We start from the raw sequence: 27,603 nt of genomic DNA, 5'->3' as shown, positions 1-27,603 counted from the left end.
GGAGGGGTCTCGGGAGGGACTGTGGCCTGCCCCCCACCCTAGATCAACGAGGCCCCAAGACTGCATATTGCTGCGTGGTGGCTGCTGAATTTGGACATATCCAAAGGAGGCCCAATGTTCCTAGGCTGGGGGCAGCATGGAGGGAGTGTCCACTGGGCCTGGAGACAGACCCCATGTGATTCTGGACTTGCATTTTTAGGGCTGGACCCATCTGAAGACCAGTGGCAGCTGGGAGGACTGCCAGCAGTTCTGTCTCTCTTCCTGCCAGCCCCATTTTCTTCCTGCAGGGAAGGATCGTGGACAGGGAAAATGACGGAGGAGTGAAGCAGGGCCACAGACAGAAGTGACGAGTCCTCTGCCCTCTGCCTATTGCACCATATTCCATAAAAAATAAACACATTTGAATTGTTTGTGTATTGCTAATGCTATGGCATTCCAGGCACTGGCAGGCTGCAGAGAGAGCTGCACTGTCATGAATCCACCAGAATCCATCCAGAGACGGCCTTGAGGGTCAGGATCTTTGGAGCTTCCCTTTGGAAGGGTCAGCAGTGCCCATGTGCCTCGTGCTCTACACAGTGCTGTGAAAATGAAATTAAAGGGTAAAAACAAAAGAAACCCATGGGTAGAAAATCCCAGGGCTTTATGGAGTCGTTTGGCAATAATTTATAGTGTACAGCATCACACAGGTGTGTCTGTGTGTCCTCCCCTTGCCAGCCCTGCCTTCTGTGCATCTGCACACAACTGGCCCCAGGTTCTTCTCCTATGTGCCTGGAGGAAGCTCATAGGTGGTTGTTCTTGGAGAGGTAGGCGATGAGGGCCACAGCCACGCCCACGTAGATACCAGTTCCAATCGTGATGGATAGCACAGCCAGGAACAGGGCCCGCCGGGAGCTAGTGCTGGCCTGGTGGAAGTCGCCCTTGGCCACGGCTTTGTTCGTCTGTTGGAGAGAAAAGAGAGAGGAAAAAAGGAAGTCAAGATGAGCAAGTCAGAGCAAATGAAGTGACTGTAGTGTTCACCTCTGGTGCCTTTCCAACTTTGAACTTAGCTGACAACAGACAGGGAGGACTTGCCAAGGGGTAACTGGGTGTACTCCCAGGTGTGATGCAGCTGTTCTATAACTGGCAAAGAAGAAATAGGGATGTATTGCTCCCCCAGACTGCAAGGCAGTTAAAGCTTAAAAAAAGAAAAGTGTCCCCAGGAATACCCATGGCTGGCAGTACTCCACCACCAATGTGGGGTCCAGCGTCTTGGGAACCAGGATGTGAGGGATAGAGTAGATATTACAGCCTCAGCACCCTTTTTTCTACCCATAGATGATAGTTTATTTTATTTGGAAAACATTGAATTTCCTTTTTTTAAATTTTTATTTATTTATTTTTTTGAGAGAGTGAGCAAGCCAGGGAGGTACAGAGAAAGGGAGAGAGAAATCCCAAGCAGGCTTCACTGTTTCAGCATAGACCCCGACGTGGGGCTTGAACTCATGAATTTTGAGATCATGACGTGAGCCAAAACCAGGAGTCAGATGCTTAATTGACTGAGTCCCCAGGCACCCCGAATAACACTAGAATATGTTCACACTTACCTGATTTAACTTTAAAACATAGTAGGGGTGCGAGGAAGGAAATTATAGTTCTCATTTCCCAGAGAGGATACTATGGCATAAGACTGTTAAAGCAATTTCAGGATACTTAACACTTTAGTCTTCAGCTGGTGGCCATGGAACCCAGCATTCCTGACCATTGACCTTCTTCACCATAGCTGCAGTTGGTAAAATTCAACCATCAATAAAATTATGATGTAAGACCAACACCCACATTTCTGGTCACTCAGTTGCCTAATGAGGTGTTGCTTTGATAAACTTCATGTTTCTTGGGATCACAAGATGGATAGGAATGTGGAGGCTTGGGATGTTGTATCTCGTTGGGTATTTTGCAGCAGACCCTATATACTCATCCCCAACCCCTTCCTTTGCTGTCCCTCTCCACAAGTGAGACTAGAAATGTTACACAAGAGCATGGGGACTGTCATGAGTTTCAGCTGTAACCATCCTAAAAGGACCACTTGAGGAAAATGATGAATTTGGCTGATGGGGGTAGAAGCTACCAGGACCCCCTAACCCCTGGAAGGGTCAAGTGATGCTGACGAGGGTTAACCCCAAGATGGCTGGGGATTCTTTGTGGTCGGGGAAAGGCAGAGCCCACTGTTCAGGTCAATGTCCTAACTCACTCTCTGGCCCATCTCCAGAAAACCAGATCTTCCCTGGGTCCTATCTCCATGTGTCATCAGTGGTATTTCTGCATTGTGTAGGCCGGTATGGGTGTGGTATGTTGTTTACTCAAACTAAGGTATGCCAAAACCTTTGCAACAGACCACAAAGGGTTAGACTCAGAAGTAACTCATGAGATGAAGTTCCACCCTGCACAGTCCTGACCCTGACTGATGAAATGTGGAGCTCTGTGTCTGGTTGAGAAGGGACTCTGGTCTGCTTGGGATCTCTCTTTTTCCTACCTGTTGGATCCTGGAGGTCAGTTTTTGCCTTCCTCTCCTGATTTTCTTTCTTGGAAGGGAGCTTGGGAGCTCACTGCTGACAATTCTTGATGAAGCAGAGCTAAGGGAATGCTGAATGAGAAGCCTCCTAGGACAATGCTAATTAATTAATTAAGCCTCAATTAGCTGTGTTTCATTTTCTCTAGCAGCACTCCCAAACACCCCAGTGTCTCATAACATGATTCCCTAGAAATGCCCATCCTTAGCCAGGCGGCCACATTCCATCAGAATGGGGCTTTGCTACTATCTCTCATTACCACTACCCTTAAGGCAATCTGCCCTGGGACTTGCTACAGGAGAGGACAGACAGGAAGGCAGGGCACACTGGGCACTCCCTCCCCCTGAAAACAGGCCCTGCCAGGAGTGCCTGTGTCCCAACTGACCCATCTCATCAAGGCTCACGTGTTTCAGTAACTATGTTTAGTAGTTGCCTTCCTGGCTCAGTTTTAAGCTCCAGAGACAGGTCCACGCCTGCCTTGTCCACACTGTCTGCCTGAAGCCTGGGTGGATGGTAGGAACTCACTGAACATTCCATGAATGACCGAGTGGGCTGTACAAGATCAGCTCCCTTCAAATGCTTCCAGGTGGTACTGGCACCATGTGCACCCTCCTGGGTTCTCTGGTGGTCTGTGTGAGGAAAGTAGTGGCACTGGGCAGCCTTGACCTAAGCTCTGGCCCAACTCTGCAGACATCCCCTCTGGCAGGTTCTGAGCCCATGGTGCGAGTGCTCTAGTCCCCAGGAGCCCAGAAGTGTCGGCTGGGGAATCAAGCTCCATGGTTTACTCTCACAGTGCAAGCTGGGAACACCCTCTACGTTTTGTTTGGTTATAGGGCAACTGTTCCAACAGGAAGTGTGTTGTGTTGGAGATGCTATCTGCTGAGATGTATCAGAAACAGCAAACAGATAGAGCCTCATTGGCAAGCAGGCTGCTTTTCAGCAATGCCACTCAGCATCTGCATTTTGCAGAAGCTCCTGTGAGGTAGCGATGCTGTTTACACTCCACAGACTGGGCATCCTGGTCTAACAAAGGTGGTCCCTGACACACATCCTTTGTTTCAGAAAATGGATCCTGTGGCTACAAATCAGCTTGTATCTCCTTTGAGGTGCAACCTTGAAGAAATATTTCCATACTGAAAACTTCTGGGCTAAGTCTCCAGGCTTTTCTTGCTATGCAGGAGTGCAGGGGTCTGGTCCTGGATCCAGGGGTCTGTGAAGCCCTGATGCTGAAAGCAGGACTGTGTGCATGTGCATTTTTATGAGCTGAGGGTCAGCCAGGCCTACTGGATTCCCCCAGCAGCCACGTTTCCAGCTGCTCTGACTGCTACATTGGGGTGGGTGGGGAAGGAAAGGAGATACCAAGGAACAGAGCCAACCTGGCATCTCCTGGTAGGGACAGGAGGACATTGCAGATGCTTGCTTCTTGGCTGGAATAAGCAGATGTTGTTTGTTTGCCCTAACTGGGGATCTAGACTTGTCTACACCCCAGTGTGCACATGCAGCCCATGGTTTGTAAGTGAGTGTGCTGCAGGCATGCTGAGAGGCCTTACTTGGAACGGCATGTGGGTCTCATCAGCACAGACTGCACCATGTCAGATGGCTCTGCAGCAGGACTTCTCAAACTTGGGGTACATTCCAATTGCCAGGAAGCTTTGAAAACTCCTGATGCCCAGGCCACACCCTGGGCCAGGGAAGTCAGAGGCTCTGGGTTGGGACCTGGCTTCTGTGCCTTTCATGCTTCCAGGTGATTCCAGTGTGCAGGCAAGGTCGAGACCAGGGTGGCCAACTGTCCCAGTTTGCTCAGTACTGAGGGGATTCCCAGGACTTGGGACACTCAGTGCTGCAATAGGGACAGTTCAGGCAAACTGGGATGAGACTCACTGCTTTGCAAGAAGGCAGCCCTGGTCTGGCGTGTAGAGCATCCTGATGACCCACATTTTCCCAACAGAATCACCTTTCCATGTTGGCAATAGAAGGAATGAAACTGGGAGAGTTGGAGCTCAGGGGGTGAACTCAGTCTCCTGGGTGTCCCCACCTGAGGTCGTGGCAGCTGTGTGCCCTGATGGCCTGTCCATTCACCATGCAAGGCACTTCTTTGATTCCTGCATGTGGGCATTTGCAGAAAGGGAAGCCACTCACACCCTCAGCTCTCACACTTTTGTTTTTAGCTTGTGGGGTATTTCTAAACCTCATTCCCTCTGGTTTATGGCCCTAAGGAATATTGGCTGGCATTTTACCTCCTAATAGCCTCCTTTCTAATGGCAACATGGGATTGACCTCTGTTTTTGTGGGGCCAACATACCCTGCAGGTGGGAGCCCCATCCTTGATCCTAGTCTGTCCTCCTGGAAAATGCCTTCTGCTGTGGAAGGTGATGTGTGCCAAAGGAAATGGACAGCTTAAACTCCCTCTCGCACTTTGTTCTTAGGCATTCAAATAACTTACTTGAGTCGTCTTGTGCTTGTCGGGGGCCCCTTCCTCCTGACTTGCCTACACCTTTCCCACTTTCTCTAGCTGCCGGCTACAGACCTTTCCACAGGTGGACCCACTCACATTGTCTCCAGCAGTGCCTGCTATAGTCCCCGCGCCCTGCAGCACAGCATGCATGGCCTTCTTGACCCTGAACCCCAATACTGCCCAGCCTCATCTTCTCCCACAGTGGGGTGACCTGCCACCAAGGCCCTCCCACTGTGGGGTCAAGGATACTGCCAGCCCCTGGGAGTGTGCGTGTGACTTTACTTAAAATCATGTACTCCACCTACTTTAAAAGGGGAAGAGGGAGTCTGAGAGTTGGTGTTCCCATCCGTGCAGTGGACCAATGGGCATGACGCTTGGTCAGTGGAAGCTCTGACACTGGCTCCTGCCCTTCACTCTCCAGACCCACGCTCTTCCCACATTTACCTGCCTGTGGCTGGGAGGCTGCCCTGGTTCCTTCTCCCTAAGGGCCTCTCAGGGAGATTAGAAGAGGGAGACAGGGCTCACCACCTGTGAGGGCTGCAGAACCGATGACTCCTGCAGGTTCAAACCCTCCATCCTATTCTCTCCAGGCCTCCTCATTGTGGCTTCTCTGACATGCCCACTCCAGTCACATCCTTGTCCCTTGTGGTCCCCACGCCAGCCATCTTTGTAAATCAGCCCTCTGCAAATGATCTAATTGGGGTGAGTCATCTATTTCTTGACTGACCAGCTACAGCTAAGACAGCAATAAAATGTTTGCATCAGCTGTGACGTGGCTGTGGGCCTGGGGCAGGCTCCCTGAGGACCTGACCTGCAGGCTTTTTGTTGCCTGTGAGAGGCCAGCAGGCTTCCAGGCACCCATCCCGGGCAGCCTTCTCTCTCCTGATGGCTATGTTTATCATCCATTGCTGAGGAACACATCATCCCCAGCTTTGGCTTCAAACAAGAATAAGCCCTTCCATGTCTACCACTTTCTGAGGGTCAGGAGTTTGAGAACTGCTCAGTGAGGTGGCTCTGTCCTGACCTAAGTGGGGCTTGGGCTGCATCTCCTCGTTCCTCAACATCCTTACTGAGTTATGGGCTGAGGCAGGCCACAGGGCTGGGGAAAGGCAGGTCTCACTGGCTCAGTGTCCCCTTACTTTAAGTTTCTGGCTCCTTCCTCGAGCCTTGTTCACCTCCAGTCTGCCCGGACTCTCCTCCTAGACAGATGGCCTGTCTTTGGGCATCTCAGGATCTGCTCCTGGGGACCCTTTCATGAAAGTAGCTATGGCTCAGATTGGCTCCTGCTTGCACAGGTGAATGTGAACTCCCATGAAGCCAAGGGATGCACTCATGGTATCACAGTCAGGAGCTCCTCCAGTCAGATCAGAATCAAATCTGTGCCAACTCTTGGGGCAGTGACAATTCTGGCTCCTGGGACTAGGCTGAGAGGCAGTCCTCCCATGGAGCTCATATTCACAGGGCGGTTGCCTACAGGCAGCTTTCCCTCAGCATCACCTCTGTCACCCCTGAAGGCAGAACTGGGAGGGCCACCAACTGGACAGAAAGAAGCATGACACTGTAAGCCAGGCCCTCTGGCCCAATCTATAAGCAGCTGTTCCCATTTGTACCCATGAACAGGACAGGAAATCCACCTGCTCCTGATTTGGGGTGGGAGACTTCTCCCTTGGGGCTGGGTTTTCCTTCCCTGCCCTTCCTCCAACAGGTCATGAGTGAATTTTTTACTTTCTTTTGGGGGCCTTTTGCTTAGAAGACAGAAAGTACAGGTGGCTAGCAAGTTCTTTACCAGCACCTAGCTGTACCTTCTGTGGGACCCAGACTTGCACCCTCTGCAAGGTGGATAAAGTCATAAGGGAGTGGGGAGCCTTAAAACACTGGGGCATAAAGAATCTCCAATCAGAAAGCAAGAAGCCTCAGACTCCACAGGGCACCTTGGGGGCCTGGCTCAGCCACAGGCCTGACTGGGGAAATGTCCCCCTCCCCCCTACACCTTGGAGGCGCTGAGTTCTTCAACAGCCTGCTGGAACATTTCACACTGAAACACTAAATGGGCACTCTGGTTCTTTGGTTACACAACTACCCTCATTTATCTGGTTGTGAAGATACATAGAAAACTTGACTTTTAAACTGAAAAGCAAAAGGAAAACAGTGCTAAAATTCCTGAAAACCACTGGCTTCTTCTCCTTTCTCTTGAGTGAAGGGATTTAAACTGAGGAATTAAAAATCATATAAACAAAGAATGCACAACCAGGACAAACACACTGTGGCTAAGTGTGAGGTCGGTCAGCTGTGCCACTGGGGTCACACCTCCTGAGGTGAGGCCAGGCACCAAATCAGACCACCACGTCAGGGGCACACGTCATCTATCACAAGGCAGGAAGCTTCTTATACTCATTTAACAATTTAAATTTGCTCAGGTTTTCATGATGAGACAGTCCATCTTGCAGAGAATTAGTTAAATTTACATTCCTTGGGTGGCACTTTTTAATACTTTTGCTTATTTATCCACAGAAACGTCTCTCTGTTGGTGGTGACAGAACTTTCCTAGTCGTAACTTTTAGCGGTTTCATCTGCAGGGACTGGCTTCTTCACATAATCTCTGACTAGATTCTAGGCCCTGCTTTCCTCTGATGCTTCCTGTGTGTCCAGGTCTTGCCACAGCTGGAGATCAGCCAGGCTGTCCAATTCTTACCCACTTTCCAATGTGGCTCCCCTTCTTGTTGCCCACCCAGGTCCTGGGTTTACCTGAGATTTATAAGCCCTTGACCATATTTGTTTGATGTTACCTACCTTTCTTCTTCTGCTCACTCACAATAGCTAGAAGTTCTGTTTGAGGCTCAATATCATAAGAGACATGGTGCTGGATAGCCGCTGAACATTTCCCAATTTTCAAAACAGGAGAGGAGAACCAAATCAGATGTCTGAAGCCCTGTGTCCCCACGGAGAGGACAAAAGGGTTGGGTGTTTGGAGGCAGGGAAGGGAATTTTAAGGAATCTTAAAGCATGCTGTGAGACCCAGGCCCACTCCATTAGGAGGGCAGGTGTTTGCCTTTCACTGTAGGCCCAGGATGAGCAGGTTAAATGGGCACTGGGGTTCTCATGTATGTTCCTTGCACTGAGGGAACATGACCAATTCCTGTCTGGAGAATATAAAAGGGAGATGTGGGCTTGCCAGTGGCTTCAGGGTCAAGGCTGAAAGAAGTGCTGCTCTGTGGGGACAGGCCAGGCCCTCCCACCAAGAACTAGACATGGTGGGCTGCCACTGGGACTGTCTTAGATCATGCCAAACAGAGGCCAACTGAGGGGCAAGCAGACCTCCACAGAAAATGCTGACAAAGATGCATGGCTTGTCTCATGCAAACTGTAGTTGAGGATGCAGAATGCATGTGGGATCTGCAAAGAACCCACAAGAATGCTTAGATGAGAAAAAAGCTGTATACATCCTCCAGGCCCAGAAATCATGAGGCCTCACATGACAGCCTGAGTTGGGTAAGACTGCTCTACCCTCTATCTGGCCATGTCTACCATGTGAAAGGGGAAGACACCATGGCTGGCAAGCAGGGAGGAGGGGAGTGGGGGAGATACTGCTCCCCTCCTTCCCAGGCGTGCAGCCATGCCCCAGCCAAGCACATCTTGAAAGAACTGTGCTGTACACCCCCCCCCACCAGGCTCAAGTGGGAAAGGGACACAGTACCAATTATTAGTGAGAATGTGGAAAAAACAAATTCTCACACAGCCCTGGTAGGAGTGTAAATTCTTATCACTACTTGAGGCAACTATCAGTCTTCTCACAGCTGAACATATGAGCACATTATACAACAACAAACCTACTGTTAGTAAATACTTAAATATTACTTATATGTTCACCAAAGAACATCTACAAGAATGTTTGTAACAATGACCATCATAATAGCTCCAAACAGGAAGCCAGACAAATGTCCAACAGCAGTAAAAAGGATAAACAATAATGATACCCAGTAATGGTAAGGAAATAAATCTCAGAAACATAATGTGGAACAGAAGAAGCTGGACACAGGATTCTATTTACATAAGTAAAAAACAGGCTAAAGTAGTCTATGCTGTTGGCATAGAAGTAGGTTAGTGGATATCTTTGGAGAGGGTCAGTAACTAGAAGAAAGCATAGTTTAAAAAATCTACTCTTGCACCCAAGATAATTTTAGAAGTGATTCTACCAAAAATTAAATGACCATATGAGAACTATTCATAAAGAATAGAGAAACTCATTTTATGAAACTAGTAAAACCTTGATATCCAAACCAGAGAAGAGGGAAGGAAAGGAGATGCTAAATTCTCTATACACACAGATGCAAATCAAGTGAAGGTATGCCCTGGCTTCTCTCTACAGACTGCTCTCTAGCTCTGTATTTGCAGTGGCCTTTTAAATTCTTAACTCACCTACTATATCCTCAGAGAGCCTTACCTGCCCCTGCTGAGGGAGGGGCTGCTGGGGGTCCAGCACTCACCACTCTGGTGCCTTGTAGCTGCATGTTTTAGGAGCCTGGATGGGTTCAGCACAGTTTACTCCATGAATATAGAACAGATGACAGTACAGCCTTTTCTACCATGGTTTCTGAGTGCAAACACACTTTGGTCAGAAACATTTCCACTACAACAGGAACCCTCTGGGGCATCCCTGTGGCTGACAGTCACTGGCCTTATATAGAGTCTACAAGCTGATAAGGAAGATATAAATCAGGGGTATCCACAAAGGAAATATTTATAATCATGACCCCTTTCTGTGTAAGGTGAAGCCTACTTGGCTCTGCTGCTGAGCACAGGAAAGGACTTGGCTTTTTAAGTTTGGGCATGATGCAATGCTCTGCGTGACAGAGGGAGAAGGGTTTGCTGCTCCTCAGGGAATCCAGGAGAGGAGGGGAAGAGAAGAGCCAGGAAGAGGGTCAGAAGGTGGGTCAGAGAGGGACTGTCTAGTGTGTGCCATGCAGGAGAGCTTTCTATGAGGATGGAGGTGTTCTATGTCCGTGCTGTCCAGCATGGTGGCCACTAGAATATGTGCCTCATGTGACTGTGGAATCTCTCATGGGGACATACACTAGCCCTAGACCTCGTGTCACTTTGGCAAGGTTCTCTATGCCAAGCTCCATACCCCTGCTAGGACACCATCTCCCCTTCTTGAGATGATCTGAAATGTTTTAAAGGGTCTGGACTCTGGTCCTTCACACATGGGCCAGGAACCATGGGCCAACATTTGTCTTAGCTCTGGGTTGAGTTTCTCACAATCTTTGTCAAAGTCTTCACTTCCCTTGGCTAGAAGTATTGTTTGAGCATCTAGTAAAATCATGATTTTCTCTTAGAGACACCCTGCTGCTTTGGTTCTCTTACACTCATTTTGAGGGGAAGAATAGGTAAGGTTGGATGTTTCCACGTTCCACATCATCCACGGACACATTCATTCCATTCCTGTAGAGGAGCTGGGTCCAGGCACAGCTGGGAGGGCCTGAGCAGAAAATGCCAGCACCTAACACCAACCTCCAAGATTTGTGACAGGCTCCTGAAGACACCTGCTGCCTCCAGAATCATCTCTTTGGAAATTTATAGAACTTTGGATATTTTATGACTCATTTTTCCCCTAGTACCAATATCTGTCTGGCTGGATTACATTGCTTTGCATTATTGCAAAGGTTATTTCCATTATTCATTACAGTTAACATTTGGTATGTACTAAGGTACTCAGAGCTGTACTCAAAGAAGAGGCAGACTCCATGTAACATTCTGAAGGAGAACAGCAAGATAATTGGGACATAAGCCACAAGAATGGAAGACCTCTCAGAGGCAGGTGCTCTCACATCAATCCTCAACACGCGTGTTTCTTTCCTCACATGTATTTATTTTCACATGCATTTTTATGATTTCCCCTATTTTAAGCCATTTAAAACAACAGATCTTCTATTGCTAATTAGGTCCGAACAGCAGAAAAGAGACCTATTAGGAAACAAATATACCGATTGTGTTTGGGTAAAACCTGACTCAAACCTCAGTCACCTGGGCATGGGCACTGAGCACCGGCCTTCCAGGAGCCACTCCACCTGCCTTTGGTCTGGGCCCCTGAACTCAGGGGGGAGGGAACATCCTGTAGAGATGTCATCAAAATCATTTCTTCTGTGGATCTCATTTCACAGAGAACACAACTGCAACTACACACACATCAACAGTGGCCACTGTGCCACGCTCATGTGGGATGTATGAGCTACTGCCACCTCGCATTCTCCATGAGGGCTTAGAGAAGCCACCAAACCCTAGAGGGCACTCAGCTCCTGCAAGTGCTTCCCAAAGGGACTTCCACCCTGTGGCCGAGGTTGCCAACTCGTTCACACCCTTTCTCCCCCACAGGCTGGCCTCTGGCCCCATCCAGAGAGAAGACTGCCTTGGTTTCTCCACACACTTGTTTGTTTGCCTGTGAGGGGAGGGCTGGAAGGCTGGGACTCCTCAAGTGAGAATCCGGGGAACCTGAGTGGAACCCAGGCAAAATGGGAGCCCCTGGGGAGGGTGAGGAGACCTCCACTCTGCACTGTCTCCTGGTGTCTCCCACTGCCACCTCCTTGCCCAGGCCACCCTCTCTGTGCTCCTCCCCAGCCCCACCTGCTTCTTCCAGGGTCACATGTGGTCAGAAAGCAGATTGTTAGGGAATAAAAGTGATCATGAGATCATAGGAAGTTCTATTATTAAATAAGAATTAGAGACAAAATTAGCAGGACTGAAAATTGTCACCCTCCCCATTTCTCAAATTTGAACAGCTATAAATGGCTATACATTTGGCTATTGGCTTATTCTGTATCTTTCATTATTTTAAAAATATGTGCTATATAAATATATATGTGTATCTGTATATACATAGACACACACATACCATATATTATATATACATAGACACACACATACCATATATATATATATATATATATACATATATATATATTTTACATGCACACCTTCCCCAAATATGACATTCATAGGGAAAGTGCACAATTCATAAGCATACAACTTGGTAAGTTTTTACAACATGCACATACCTGTGTAACCAGTGGGTTACTGGTTGGAGAGCAGAACCGAGTCAGCTCCTGGAAGCCTTCTCTGCCCCCTTGCTGTCACTCTCCCCCAGCAGTTATCACTTCAGAACTTCCTATAACAGATCCTAGAGTGTAGACACTAGTGTGTGTGGCTTCCTTCACCTGTGAGATTCATCCCTGTTGGTTATATAGATAATTTATTGTCTAGTGTCCTACTGTATGAATATTCTGTAACTAATTTGCCCATTTTCTTGTGCAAATATAATTTCCAGTTTCAGGCTATTATAAATAAGGCTGCTACAAACATTCTAGTACTTTTTAATGAACATATATACTTATTTTTGTTGGTATGCAGCTAGGAGTAGACTTGTTGATAATAAGGTATGCATAATAAGGTTCAGTCTGTAAAATAGATTTTATACTCACAGTAATATGCATGCAGGTTTCTAATAAACCAATGTTAATACATTATCATAAACTAAAGTCCATGTTTTAAGCTTACTATCCACCTTCTGTCCTGGGATCCCATCCAAGATACCATATTGCATTCAGATATCATGTCTCTTTAGGCTCTTCTTGGCTATGATAGCTTCCCAGGCTTTCCTTGCTTTGGATGACCTTGACAATGTTGAGGAGCACTGGTCATACATATTGTAGGATGCTCCTCTACTGACAGTTGTCTAATGGATTTGAGGGAGGAATACCACAGTGGTAAAGTGCCCTTCTAATCACTTCATGTCAAGAGTACATCCTATCAACAGGACTTATCACTGGGCATACAGACCTTGATTGTCTGGCAGAAGTAGTATTTATCAGGTTTCCCTATTCTAAAGTCACTCTTCTTTCTACCTTTGCATACTGTCCTCTGTCAAAGGAGGTCACTGCATAGCCCACACATGATATGAGATATGTGCTTTTCTTCCTTCAGGGTGGAGTGTCTACATAAATCATTTGGAATTCATCTGTAAGGGAGATTTGTGTGTTCTCCCCCATGAATCAATTCATCCAGTCATTTATTTATATCAGTATGGACCCTGATATTATACATTATACTTTGGCTTATAATTCAATACTATTTGTCACTTTGACCATGAAAAGATTTTTCAGGCTGGCTCCTATGTCCCCTTGACATGCCCCCATCCTTTTGATTTTGGAGCACTTTTCCCTTTTTGTACTGTAGGATGCTGCTCCAGGCTCATCTTGTATATTTCCTGCCCAAATCCTATAATCAGCCATTTCCCCATGGACCCCTGATTGCTTTTATTGGAAAATTGGTGTTAGAAACAAAGATCTGGGCACTGGGTATGCTTGTCACTATAGAAGTGCCATTGATCATGGGCTTTCTCACTATAGAGTTAGGAAATTTCAAATCTATGTATCATCTATCTATTATCTATCTATCTATCTATCTATATCCATGAGCATCTAGTAGTTGTCTCAAACTGTTTGGGTACTTAGCTAAAGGGCAATAGATTGCTAGAATGTTCACTACTCTGTCCTAGGTACTGTGTTTTAGTATCAAGACCTTGTGACACAGTGACTTTGCTTATCTTCAGTTACAGATGAGGAAAACGAAGCACAGGAGGGGCAGTAACTTGTTCAAAGTCATACAACTATTCAGCAATAGATCAGAAACCTGTAGGTACGACTCTAGAAAATTGATCTTGCATTAAGCCATGCTGCCTCTCAAAAATGCTTGGGAGGCACTTTGAGAAGGAAACTGTAGAAAAATTAAAAGTCATCAGCCATACCACCTGAGATCACTGTAGTCAGATGGATGATGCTGTGTCAGAGTAGTTCTCTCCTGGTTGGTGGACTGAGCCTCTTGTTAGAACAAGTAAGCCAAACTGTCTTTGAACACGCTTGTTCATTACAGTTATTATTGTTTCAATTGAAAGTATCTGCATCCTGTTGGATGTGGATCATCTGAATAGGAACATCATCCCATTTACCCAAAACACAGCATAAACAGACCAAGTAGTCAGCTTTCCAACCACTAGCCAGCTTTCCCACGCTGCCAGTCAGGATTCTGATGGCTCAATAGGCACCGTCTGTTCCTGTGGCTGTAGCTCGCACTGGAGTAGCTCAGCAAGGAAAACCAGCTCAGGGCTTCAGAGAAAGGAGGGAGAGGGGGGTGATGGAACAGGGAGGAAAGGAAGTAGGAGGAAGAAAGCTCTTGCTAGTGCGTGAGGCAAGCCCTCAGCTTTGAGAAGGATCTCTGGCAAATTAAATGTCTGCATTACCAGATGGTTCTGCTGCCCGTTTGGCCTACAAGCTGCAGGTCTACACCTGGGCTGAGAATGGTGGAGGCTGGGGAGAGAGAACCTGATACCACCAGTATATATGGCTACCACTGAATTTATCTTATATTTGCAAGGATAGGCATTCTCAGCAAATCCTCATGTGATACCATCTCAAGAGTTTTAGAAATGAAAATATTCAGATCCTGGTTCCCTCCTCCTTAACTCAGTGGGCTATAGTGAGAGCTCCTGATTCTGGCCAGCTGCAAAGGACAGGCTTTTTTCTCCAACAGTGGCTGGCAGGAATTGAGGCACGCTCTCTCACCTGGACAAAAGCCAAGCTGGAGGCTTGGCTGGGGATGGATCCTAGCATGTAACCTTGTTGCACACAGAGCTGCTTCCATCCTTTTTAGCCTCCAGGAAGCTCCCCCATCCACGTCTGAGCTCTTTTCCAATCATATTTGATGTGAGAGTAGAAATCTGCCCTCTGACACCCAGCATCTCATTTTGAAACCCCAAATTCATGTCTAAATGCCATTCTGAGGAACCCATATTTCCCCTCCGATCTGGGAGAGCCCATGGACAGACCAGGGAATGTGTACACACTCCAGCACACGACCAAGCCGCATTGCCTGCTTACAAGGGTGGTTTTTAATTACTGCCCCAGGGCATTACAGGACGTTTAAAGATTTCTTCTATTCTTTTAAAACCAATAAAAGAAAATTTCTTGTGTTTACTTTTGAATTCATTCGACCCAAGCAGCTTCTCATTAGCTTGCATCTGACATCTGGCACATCATTAGAAGGTCTAATAAAGAAGTCAGCATAGGCATATTTGTGATTTTGCACTCTGCTCCCAATCGGTGGACCTTGGGGACCAATGTGGAGTAGTTAGTACACACACAGCAGAGTGAACAACAGTGCTTTCTCCATAGCTTGAAATCCATGCATCTGAGCTGAAATGGCACAACAGATGCAGTGGAATCAAGGGGAATCTGTATGTTGTGCATTAATATCACATCAAACCAAGCAGGGGAAGGAAAAGTAGCATTAGAGAAACATCCTTTTTGAATGAAATGTTTCCCAAAATGTGGCACAGGGGATGTGGCCCAACAGGCATTTGTGGAAAAGAACAGGCATTGTTCACTTTAGGTTGAAATATCAGGATACTTCTCACATGACATCTCCCAAGGACAGGGGCAGCAGGAGTCACCTGGACACATTTCAGAAAATAATCCTACTTATTATGGCTGGCCCCACTGGAACCTGGCTTCCAAATAGAAATGTCTTTTTTCATTTGAGAAAAACAACAAAACTTGAGAAATGAGTATTTTATACTTGTAATTAGGTACATGCAATGGAGCCCTATGGGAGGTTGGGATGCACTGGGAAGTTTATATCTTAGTTTGGCAAACTACCTTAGTAGGGGAGCTTAAGCAACAAACTCATCTTTCTAATGGTTCTGGAGGCTGGAGGTCAGATCAGGGTGTCAACAGGGTCGGGTTCTGGTGTGAACTCTCTTCCTGGTTTGCAGACAGCTGCCTTCTTGCTGTGTTCTCACATGATTGAGCAATAGCACAGTGGTCCCTTTATCCCCGTACGAGTGAACTAATCCCATCATGGCTTCATCCCAACCCAATACCTCCAGAAGGCCTCACCTCCTAATGCCATTGCATTGGGGGTCAGGGTTTTCACACTTGGATTTGGGGACACAAACAGTCTTTGGCAGTCTGGTTCACAGGCATGCTTCTGAAGGACAAAGAAGCAAAGTCAACTGAACTGAAGCCCCTGTCTTGAAGTGGACACTTTTCCTTTTAGCAGAGGTGGTTTGTGAAGGCTCCTGTGTGTCCCTTGGGGAGTTCCCCAGTGTCGCATCCGAGTGACTCCTGCCATGACCACCTCACCTTTATTCCACTTGACTTAAAGGTAAATTCTGAGACCTAACTCCCTCTTTCCCACTAAGTCATTGCACATTTGGGGTTGCTTCAGGTCAGGAATTCTTTAGCAGGAAAATAAAACAAATTACAGGCCCCTTAGGGAGTAGAATTGGAAAGTGCACCCCCCCCAGCTGGCAGGCTGTGCAGTCAACCAGAAGGCAGCGAGGTTCCCCACAAAGAGGACAGACGGCCAGGAGTAAGCCCAAAACAGGGACCAGCATGGGCTACTCACTGACAGCAGATACTAAACAAATTTGACAAGTTCAAATCCAGCTCCTTTGCTAAGCAAGTCATCATAAGAGGGAAGACTGAATATTAGAAATGAGTGAGAAAACCAAGTTCAGCAATACAGAGACCAAACCACCAGAGCCAGATGCAATATCAGCAGTAAACACTGTGATGCTCATAGCTTGAAGGGGGAAGGGCGTGTCTGCAGGACACATCATTGTTTCATTCACAAGTCAGCACACAGTTTGAATTAATGTTGGAAAAGGCACCAGTTCACTCAAGTGTTTGGGATATATCTGCAAAATTATTCCTTAACACTCTTCATTCATTAAAGGAATGTTTTTTAGTGTCATCCTCCTGCAGGGTTCTGTGTTAAGTGTTGAAGATAAAAAGGTCAGTGAGAAGGCAGCCTTTGTTTTCCTGGAGCTTATGGTCTAGTGGGGAGCTGACATTAATGTTGTAAATGGTTCCATGAAGGCATGCCTCAGAGGAGCATGATCGGACTTGGGGGCCAGGGAAGCCTTCCTTGGGGACTCAGGGCTTGAGCTTGGAGATGTCCTGTTGTGGGACTAGGGGAAGGTGCACTTCGAATGAGGGTGGAGTATAGGGAGAAGGGACTGGTGGGGCTGGAGAGGAGAAAAAAAAAATGAAGAGGTAGGGAGGCATAGACCACCCAGGTCTGGTGTGCTCCTTAAGAATGGAAGATACTGAGGGTCTGCTTGCAGAAGAAAGAAGGGAGTATGGGTGGGAGAGCAAGAGATGTGTATATTTCAGATGTTCCCCATGCCTCTTCCAGACAGCCCAAGTGAGGGACAGGGATAGAAGACTGTGGCAAGTCAAAGGTGACACCAGTGAAACAAAGGGAAGTATGTATATTTAGTGGAGCAGGAGCAAGGCGATGACAAAGTTGGCGTTTGGCCTAGGATTCAAGGTTACCTTTCAGATATCCAAGCAAAGACATGTATTTGTCCATATGCATCTGCACTGGAGTTAGGAACCAGAAGTTACCTATATGTAGGTAAGAGTCAAAGCTGTGAGTAACAATGAGATGGCCAGGGGTAAAATAGTAAAACAGGGCTATGAAGGGCTAATCGCTAAGCCTTTTGTTGATTCTTCCAATTCCTGCTCTACAGCCCCACCATGATGTATCCTTATGTGTCATTAAGCTTACTTTCCTCTGCTCAGGACTCAGGAAGTGAGCTACTCCATCTGATGATGTATACCTGTCTTCACTTTGGACAATTTTCAGCCATTATGACTTTAAATATCACTACTATTCCATTTTGTCCTCATTTCTGTCTCTCTGGAATTTCTATTGGTTGCATGTTGGACCTCTTCTTTCTGTGTGCCATGTCTCTTTCCTGTTTTCCATCTCTCTTTCTGTGTTTATCTGGGTGATTCCCATGTATCTATCTCCTGGTATATAAATTCTTTCTTCAGTTGCCTCCAGTCAATCTGCTGCTTAAACCAAAAATGTTTTTTTTTTTTTGTTATTATTATTACAGGTACTCTATACTTCCCAATTCTAAAAATTCTACTTGTGAATTTTCCAAGTTTGGATTTTTAAAATATTTTTAACTATGATCTCTCATTTTTTCACTATGGATCTCTATTCCTTCTTAATCACTTAAATTATTTTAATTATTTTAATCTCCTTGGGATTATTGTAGAGTTCTATAATAATCTCAAAGAGATTAAAAATGAATTGTTTTTGTTAATTGAATTCTGGAAGTAATAGTTCTGCTTTAGGAAGAAAATCCACTGACGACCCTCTTGTATGTCTTTCCCCTTCATATAGATTATACATTTCTTTTGTGTTTTTATTGAGAGCTAGGATTAATTATTTTCCTCTTTGCTGGTTTGCAAAACTTTCATTGTCCTTAGGACAATTTTTTATTGTCCACAATTTTTATTGTCCACAGCGTGAATCCTGAATGTACGTATATTTTAATTTTTCAGTGGGTATCCTGCACCATGCTTATATGTAAATTGAGGGCCCACACCTAGGATTAGCCTGGCCCTGAGGTTCTGACTGTGCTCTGATGGTCCAGAACAGAGAGCTTACTTCCTGGTTTCTGAAGCCTGGGGGAGAAGTTTCTAGCCTCTTTCATAGATGGCACACTCTGAGGCTATGGGATTTGTACATGGTCCTCCCTGGTCAAACACCATGTTCTCTCTCCCCTCAAAAGAATGAGAAGCCCAGCCACAGCTCCCAGACCCATCTCCTGGAAATGAATTACCCTTGGTCTGCCATGTTGGCAGCTTGCCATCTTTCTGGAATGCAAGACATATTGTCTTTCATGGATACACCAATGGCAATAACAGGTGTTGCAGAGGTAAATATTCTTGAGAGCAGGCCTGAGATCCAAGAAACAAAAACACAGGGAATAAAAAGGAGCCAAAACTACAAGGGAATCAAAAGGTTAAAGGGATGGCATCAAAGAGCAGTCAACTTAAATTGGAGCAGGAAGACAGAAGACCCCAGGAGTGTGGTCTCCAGGAAAATAAAAAAGAATCCATAGCTTATATGATACATTTGGTCACATCATGAAAAATTATATCTAGAGGCTATTGATGAGTACAGTAAAGAGAAAGCATAAGTCCATGAACTATACTAATTGAATTGAATAGAATTGAATAGAATTGAAAAGCAACAATACCCGTGCACTTGGCTTAGCAGTGACTGGGCATCTGTAGTCAGATAATGAATTAATAAGATGCTGTGATGACCATATTGAGAGGATGGGGATGGGCAGAGGTGACATGGGGCAGGGGGGAGGGAGGCCACAGGGACAGAGAACTTTTATAGGAAAGTGAGTCTTCATCCATCACAATAATTGGCCTGTGATAAATAAATGGTAAACCGATAGATTAAGAAATTAATAAAATATATACCTTAAATTTAGTTTTTAACTTTTAGAGAGAGAGAGAGAGCACATATGAGCAGGGGAGGGGCAGAAGGAGAGAGAGAATCCCAAGCAGGCTCCATGCCCAGCACAGAGCCTGAAGTGGGGCTTGATCCCATGACCCTGAGATCATGACCTGAGCAGAAACCAAGAGTTGGATGCTTAACATACTGAGCTACCCACGCACCCCATAAATTTTATAACTTTTTAAGAAATTACTAAATACCAGACAGACTTACTAAAATGTTCAAGAGGTGTCTTTGGGAAAGGGCTTGGAAGCTGGGGAGTACTGGTGACACTTCAAACCTTTTGTACAATGTATTTTATTTATTAGTTGTGACAAAGGAACTACACCCTAAGATGTCTTCAAAAGAAGAAACTGGACAAGGGGCAGATGGGAACTCTCTGTACTGCCTTTGTAATGTTTTGTAAGTATAAAACTATTATAAAGTAAAAATTTATTTAAAAAACGGTCAGGGTACTGGATGTAAGCACGTGGGAGACCAGGAACAGTGACCACAGATGCAGGCCCACCCTCCTGTGCTCTGTCTTGGAGGACCTTGAGGGCAGGGCAGGACTTTGGGAAAGGTACTCCTGGCTCAAATCCAGGGCTGACATAAACTAGCTCAGCCCTTGAACTACTCACTATTTTTTGAGTATCTAATTTTACTTTTCTCCGTAAAACAGAGTTATGATACCCATCTGGCTGGTTGTTGTGACAAATATTAGCAACAATAACACATTACTTCTGCTTTATGTGAGACTCCACACTGAAATTCTACTTGTCTCATCTCATTACTCCTTTGCACAGAACCTGAAGTACACACCATTATTAATACTCTTTTCTAACAATGTTTTATGAAAATTATCAAGCACACAGAGAAGTTAAAGAACCTACAGTGAATACCCAGATATCCACCACCTTAGCTGGCCATTAGGATATTACTATATTTATGTTATTAGATGTCTATTAATCTATATAACTATTCATCCATCAATCTATCTTTTCTAGGGTATATTTCAATGTAAGTTGCAGATACTTCCTGCTAAACATGTCTGCATGTGAATCCACTAATGAGACCCTGGAAACACAGAATTAAGGTTTTGTGAGGTGAACTTATCCAAAATCACATAGCTGGTGAGGGACAGCTTTCACCTCAGAACTATATAACACGTGCTCATCTATGGAAACCACTGCTCTCATTCTCAGTCTCTAGGCAAAAGTCCCTCTTCTTTCCTGAAAATAAATGGGGAGGAGATAGGAGATTCTAAAAGCTAGGAGAGGAATAACAGATATTTTTCTTAAATACTCATGGGGAACATATAAACATTCTTGGGAACTGGGGCATCTGGGTGGCTCAGTTGGTTAAGTGTCCAGCTCTTGGTTTCGGCCCAGGTCATGTTCTTATGGTTCATAGGATTGAGCCCTGTGTCCAGATCTGTGCTGACAGCTTGGAGCTTGCTTGGGACTCTCTCTCTCTCCCTTTTTCTCTGCCCTTCCCCTGCTTGTATGCATTCTCTCTCTCTCTCTCTCTCTCTCTCTCAAAATAAGTAAATAAACTTTAAAAAATTCTTAGGAACAAAAATGAATGTTTTGGCACTGTGTGGGTGCACACTGGCCAATGTCTGCCCCGTGCACCAGGGTTCTCCTCTGTGTGCGGTGCCTCCCTGACACCTGGGCAACAGCTGTTTTGTGCCTGTGAAAATCTGTGAGGGAGCCAGTTCAGTGTCACCATGGAGCAGGGCGTCCACCCCATGATGTTTACAGAAGAGACCCCTTGAACTTGAATTTGTGTGCACCCTAAACTTTCTCATAATTGCTATAGTATGGGTGACATGTCAGTTCTTTTGTTCTCCTCTTTATTCCCTCCTTCCAGTCCATTTCACAGAAAACCAATTACATAATAAAGAAAACAAATCATTTTTAAAAGTCTTCCTACAGAAGGGCTACTAGATAACCATGAATTAATGATATTAAGAAAAGCTTGTTTCTTAAGAAGTGACAGTAAAGACTAGCACAGATTTAAGTAAAAAATGAAAAAAAACCCCACAGTATTACTTATTAGAGTGGAAAGTTGGGGGAAGTGTAAGTGCCTTAAAAGGTGAGTAACTAAATAATCATGCTATCTACCTATGGTGGGCTATCTGGTAAATATTATGCTTTCTGAGCATTGCTAATTACGTGAAAAATGCTCTCAATATCAGTTATAAAATGGCATATTTTAAGACATAATCTTACTTACATACAGAATAATGCATAGAATAAAAAAGGATTGGAAGGAACACACTAAATTCTTAAATGTAGTTGTTTTTAAAGTTTACCCTATTGTTTTCATAGTTATTCCAACACTTCAATGGTGGTAAACAGAAAGTGCATATTGATACTGCAGATGACATTTTCTCCTAGACAACATCAGGCTGGCCACTCAATTTGTTTCTAAATGAATGCAGTGGAGAGGTGTTAGTGAGGTCCTTTGGGTCAGGGGAACTCAAGTACAGTGACCCTAAATATTGCTCCAGCACTGGATGCTGGGACATGGCACAGACCCAGTGCCCTGATATCTGGGTGTCTGTGTGAGGGTAACTTACCTTGGTATGACTGTCCTTTTCTGACTCTGATGCATAGCACCTGGCTGGATCCTGGGCGTGATTCCCTGGGGGATGTAAATCCCTCATTAGCCATCTGACAACTCTCTCCTGAACTTGGTTACACTCTCCTTGGTCACCACTCACCTCATAGAGAGCCAAAAATTCTGTGCTGCTCGGTATCAACCTCTTCTGTCTCCACATTTCAGATTGCAGCACATGTAGTAATCATGTGAGGACCTCTGTTACTCCTGCCTGAGGACCACGCCTCCCTCACCTCTACTTCCTGGGCCCCTGTTCATCTTTCTGAACCAGCTACCCCTGGAGACAGGAGTCCTGTGAGGAGAACAGGGTGGCTTTCCAGGCCCCCACTGCCTGCTGATTCAGTGTAAGGCCTGAAAGCCTGGACTTTGACCTTGTGCATTTGTGGGTCACTGAGGTGATATTTCATAAACAACTCTGTGCGCTTAGAAAAAGAAAGGATCACAGCCCTGAACAGTGAGCCTTTTGTATCAGCATCCTGGGCTTTGGTTTCACATTTACTACACTATTTATCTTGACAACTGCTCTGCCATTTTCTGTGGGTTGATTGGTTTGTTTTCAGTAGCAATCACATCTATAGACAATCACCCAGGGGCACATAAAAAAACAAACAAACCACCAATTCTATTTTTACCTTCTGCCATATTGCTGTTCTCAATATATTTGCACATTTGTCAGTTATTGTCCTGTCTGGTAAAACATCCCATTTTGCAACTGCAGCAGAAAGAGGAGGACTGGTGAGCAGGTGCCTGTGCTCTGGGGGGTGACCTCACCTGTGTGCCAGGGCACGAGCTGCTCTGCGGCCTCTCAGACTTTCTGCACCACATTGGGTTATCTATCCCTTCCCCTTCAGCTCTTGCTCTTCCCAAGCTGAGTGGGGAGGGGTGTTTTACACGTAGGATGTTGTTATGGCAACACAAGGCCTTTGACAAACTTGGCAACTGGCTCCCACTTCTGTGTCCTGTGAGATGAGGTGAGGCCAGGTTTTGCCTTCTGAAGCTCAGAGAGTCTCCTCCTCTGAAGCCCCACTCCCCCTGGCAAGCAGCATTGGGTCAGGGACCAGCTCAGGCTTCCACACATGCAGGGTCGAGCTCTTTGGCCAAGCCTTTCACTGGGTGAATATTTCCACCAAGTTGTCCAGCCTTACCCATCCACCTTGCTTTCCATGGGAGCTGGCTTGCTTGTTCTAGCTTCGTCTGGGTTCTCTGTCACTATCTGTTACTTTCAGCCTACAATGTCACTGAGGGGCTTAGCTCCTGTACGAGGTGGCAGTGCTGCACTGTGCTGGTGGCTTTTCTTCTTCACTTAGGGGACCTGTTCGCCTTCACATTTTATGATCCTTGTGAGGTTAGGAAATGTGACATCTGGAGGGAGCACTCTCTGGCACTGGATAGGCATGTAATAGTCTTGGCTTGGCCATTAACCAGCTGTGGGCTTTGTCAAAGCATTTAATCCCACAGGGTCTCAGCATTGTCTAAGATGTTTCTGCAGGAAGTCCAGAGAGTCCACAGAAATGGAGAAGTTTTCTGGGAGAAGGGGTGGGGGAAGTGCAAGGTGCACCAGGTAGGTAGAGAATGCACCCGGCCACCTTGGTGTGTATAGAATGCAGCCCGCCTGCTATCATCCCTGTTCTTGTGCCCCCTCTTCCTGGGGAGAGACCTGCTGCCTCTGGGGTCAGATCTCTGGGTGGTGCCTGTTGGGGAAGCATCTGTTCTCTTTGCTTGTTTGTTTTGCTTCTGGAACATCTGTCTTCTTTTTCTTGATTTGAAATTTAGGACTTTAATGACTTGGTATGTATCACATCAAGGGATATCAGCATTTGAGAAAGCTCTCCCCTGTGGCAGGAGGTTAGGGGGGCCTGCATTTTTCTGGGGTCTTCCAGGTTAGGAAGAGGCTCTTGAAGAATATTTGATGACCAGGTTGGATGTGAGGACATGCTTCTCGTAATTGGGGGATTTCCATTGCAAGTCTAGTTTCTCATTTCTCCAGAATGCTTGCTTTTTGCTGGGAAGAGATTATTTGAAGGAGGGAAGGGGGAGGGGCAGAGGGAGGATCTCGAGGAAAATGTTGCTCTGGGTGGAAGGAATTTTAAGTTAGCATATGAGACGCACACATGCATAGTGCATTTGGTTGCTTGCTTTTCTCTCACTGGCCTGTTCGCTATGTATTGGGCACCTATGCTGTGTGTGGTGAATCCTGTTGGTGCTGTGCCCTGACCCTTCAACCCCTCATCAAGACCAATGCTCCAAAGGACAAGCTGCCCGTGGCTCCCAGGGCACTGCCTGTGGCTTCAGGAACTCTCCTGCCATAGGTTCCCTTTCAGCAGAAAGTCCACCAATGACTGCCAGATGTAGAAGGGGATGTTCTCGAAAGAGTTGCCTGTAGGATTGACTAGGGCCTCAGTGGCAATTTAAGATTTGCTGCTGCATTCCAGAGCCCATCTAGGTTTATTTGTGTAATCAAGATAGGGTTCCCTTATAATGCTACATTAAAATTGTTTTCCAAGTATGTAGGTTGAAAAGGAGTTAATTTTTTCCCACAATAATGGAAGGATCCTACTTGCACTCTAGTCTTATGAAGCAGTAAATAGAGATATAAGCTTTCACTAAAGGTCACGTTTGACTGAATCTTTGTTCACAGTTTCTCCCCAAACCCAGAAAGAGTAAATTCACAGTGATGGAAGACAGCTGAACAAATTGTAATCGTCTTCAAGTTGATTACTTCATGGGCATTTAGACGAGCAATATGGGTTAAGTAAGAAACTTCAAAAGTGTTGGGAAATAGTGTCAGGGAAAACAATGAGATGCAGTGTGTCAAATCTTGTCCAATTTAAAAAATATGATAGGACGCACACATAGGTAGATGTGCTTGGTGCAAAAGTACATAGATGTGCACATACAAATGGCTGAAGATAGAGGGGCAATGATGGGCAGTTGAGGTGGTTAACGTAGGCACCCAATGAGGGAACTAATGTGGGGACCCAAGCAGAACATGGAGGGAGAAAAGATTGCACTAAAAAATAAGAAGCATGTGTGAATAATTGGATTTGTGCAATTGTGCACAATTATGTATGTTTTTTTGAATGCATAAAGAAATAAAGCTCATAAAAAGGTATCCAGATTGGCCAGGAGGAGGTCAAACTTTCACTCTTCACAGATGACATGATACTCTATATGGAAAACCAAAAAGGCTGCACCAAAAAACTGCTAGAATTGATTCATGAATTCAGCAAAGTTGCAGGGTATAAAATCAACACACAGAAATCGGTTGCATTCCTATACACCAACGATGAAGCAACAGAAAGAGAAATCCAGGAATCGATCCCATTTACAGTTGCACCAAAACCCATAAAATACCTAGGAATAAATCTAACCAAAGAGGTGAAAATCTATATGCTGAAAACTATAGAAAGGTTTATGAAAGAAATTGAAGAAGACACAAAAAAATGGAAAAAAGTTTCCATGCTCCTGGATAGGAAGAACAAATATTGTTAAAATGTGGATACTTCCCAAGGCAATCGACATATTCAATGCAATCCCTATCAAAATAACATCAGCATTCTTCACAGAACTAGAACAAATAATCCTAAAATTTGTATCAAAGCAGAAAAGACCTCGAATAGCCAAAACGATCTTGAAAAAGAAAACCAAAGCAGGAGGCATCACAATCCCAGACATCAAGCTGTACTACAAAGCTGTAATCATTAAGACAGTATGGTACTGGCACAAGAACAGACACTCAGATCAATGGACAGACTAGAGAACCCAGAAATGGACCCACAAATGTATGGCCAACTAATCTTTGATAAAGCAGGAAAGAATATCCAATGGAATAAAGACAGTCTCTTCAGCAAATGGTGCTGGGAAAAGTGGGCAGCGACATGCAGAAGAATGAACCTGGACCACTTTCTTACACCATACACAAAAATAAACTCAAAATGGATGAAAGACATCAATGGAAGACAGGAAGCCATCAAAATCCTCGAGGAGAAAGCAGGCAAAAATCTCTTTGATCTTGGCCGCAGCAAATTCTTACTCAACATGTCTCCAGTGGCAAGGGAAACAAAAGCAAAAATGAACTACTGGGACCTCATCAAAATGAAAAGCTTCTGCACAGCGAAGGAAACAATCAGCAAAAGTAAAAGGCAACCAACAGAATGGGAGAAGATATTTGCAAATGACTTATCAGATAAAGGGTTAGTATCCAAAATCTATAAAGAACATATCAAACTCAACACCCCAAAAAAACCCAAATAATCCAGTGAAGAAATGGGCAAAAGACATGAATAGACAGACACTTCTCCCAAGAAGACATCCAGATGGCCAACTGATACATGAAAAAATGCTCAATATCACTCATCATCAGGGAACTACAAATCAAAACCACAATGAGATACCACCTTACCCCTGTCAGAATGGCTAACATTAACAACTCAGGCAACAGCAGATGTTGGTGAGGATGCAGAGAAAGAGGATCTCTTTTGCATTGTTGGTGGGAATGCAAGCTGGTACAGCCACTCTGGAAAACAGTATGGAGGTTTCTCAAAAAACTAAAAATAGAACTACCTTACGACCCTGCAATTGCACTACTAGGCATTTATCTAAGGGATAAAGGTGTACTGTTTCGAAGGGACACATGCACCCCCACATTTATAGCAGCACTATCAACAATAGCCAAAGTATGGAAAGCACCCAAATGTCCATCAATGGATGAATGGATAAAGAAGATGTGGTGTATATACATATATATATATATATATATATATATACACACACACACACACACAATGGAGTGTTACTCAGCAATCAAAAAGAATGAAATCTTGCCATTTGCAACCACATGGATGGAACTGGAAGGGATTATGTTAAGTGAAATTAATCAGAGAAAGACAAAAATCATATGATTTCACTCATATGAGGACTTTAAGAGACAAAACAGATGAACATAAGGGAAGGGAAACAAAAATAATATAAAAACAGGGAGGGGGACAAAAGGGAAGAGACTCATAAATATGGAGAACAAACTGAGGGTTACGGGAGGGGTTGTGGGAGAGGGGATGGGCTAAATGGGTAAGGGGAACTAAGGAATCTACTCCTGAAACCATTGTTGCACTATATGCTTAGTAATTTGGATATAAATTTTAAAAAAGTAAAAAATTAAAAAAAATTAAAAACAAAAACTATAAAAAAAAGGTATTCCTTTGGCCTCCTCATTAAGATGTTTTTCCAATTTAGAAACACAAGTTTTTATCAGGAAGCAGGAGAACTGGAGAAAAGACCATGCAGCCCCTAGGAGATACCACATTATCCATTTAGGAAAGTGGACAATGTCCAACCACGTCTCCAAGTAGCTTTTATCATGCTCATTGCATCCATTCTTCAATATCCCAGCTGCAAAACCATAAAAGACTATCAGGGAATGAAAAGGCCAGCCAGAAAAGCAGAAAGTTACAAAACCAGTGAACAAGATAAAGCTGCTTTGGTAGGAGGTTCTGTGAAGCATATACAGGAGGTGCATATAGAAATAAAATGTAAGCTGAGCAGTGGGTTTTATGTCAGGATGACAGGGCTCTTCCATACACAACTTTCTCCTTTTCTGCCCTCATCTCATGGTGGGAA

At 45.1% G+C, this 27,603-nt stretch overlaps 1 protein-coding gene across 1 annotated transcript in view; it reads right to left on the bottom strand.

Annotated features, from left to right (window-relative positions):
- Window positions 1-779: 779 nt before the first annotated feature.
- SYNDIG1 (synapse differentiation inducing 1) overlaps window positions 780-27,603 on the bottom strand; it is a 99,168-nt gene continuing 72,344 nt past the window's right edge. Inside the window, exon 3 of the mRNA XM_047067873.1 lies at window positions 780-938. Coding sequence (XP_046923829.1) covers window positions 780-938 — 159 coding nt within the window. The remainder of the gene's footprint in view (window positions 939-27,603) is intronic.

Source organism: Lynx rufus, unplaced genomic scaffold (genome assembly GCF_022079265.1).
Source record: "Lynx rufus isolate CCGP_SWC_20201006 ecotype Redwood Valley unplaced genomic scaffold, mLynRuf1.p SCAF_8, whole genome shotgun sequence".
NCBI classification, from domain to species: Eukaryota; Metazoa; Chordata; class Mammalia; order Carnivora; family Felidae; genus Lynx; species Lynx rufus.
This window is presented reverse-complemented; position numbering and strand designations above follow the sequence as displayed.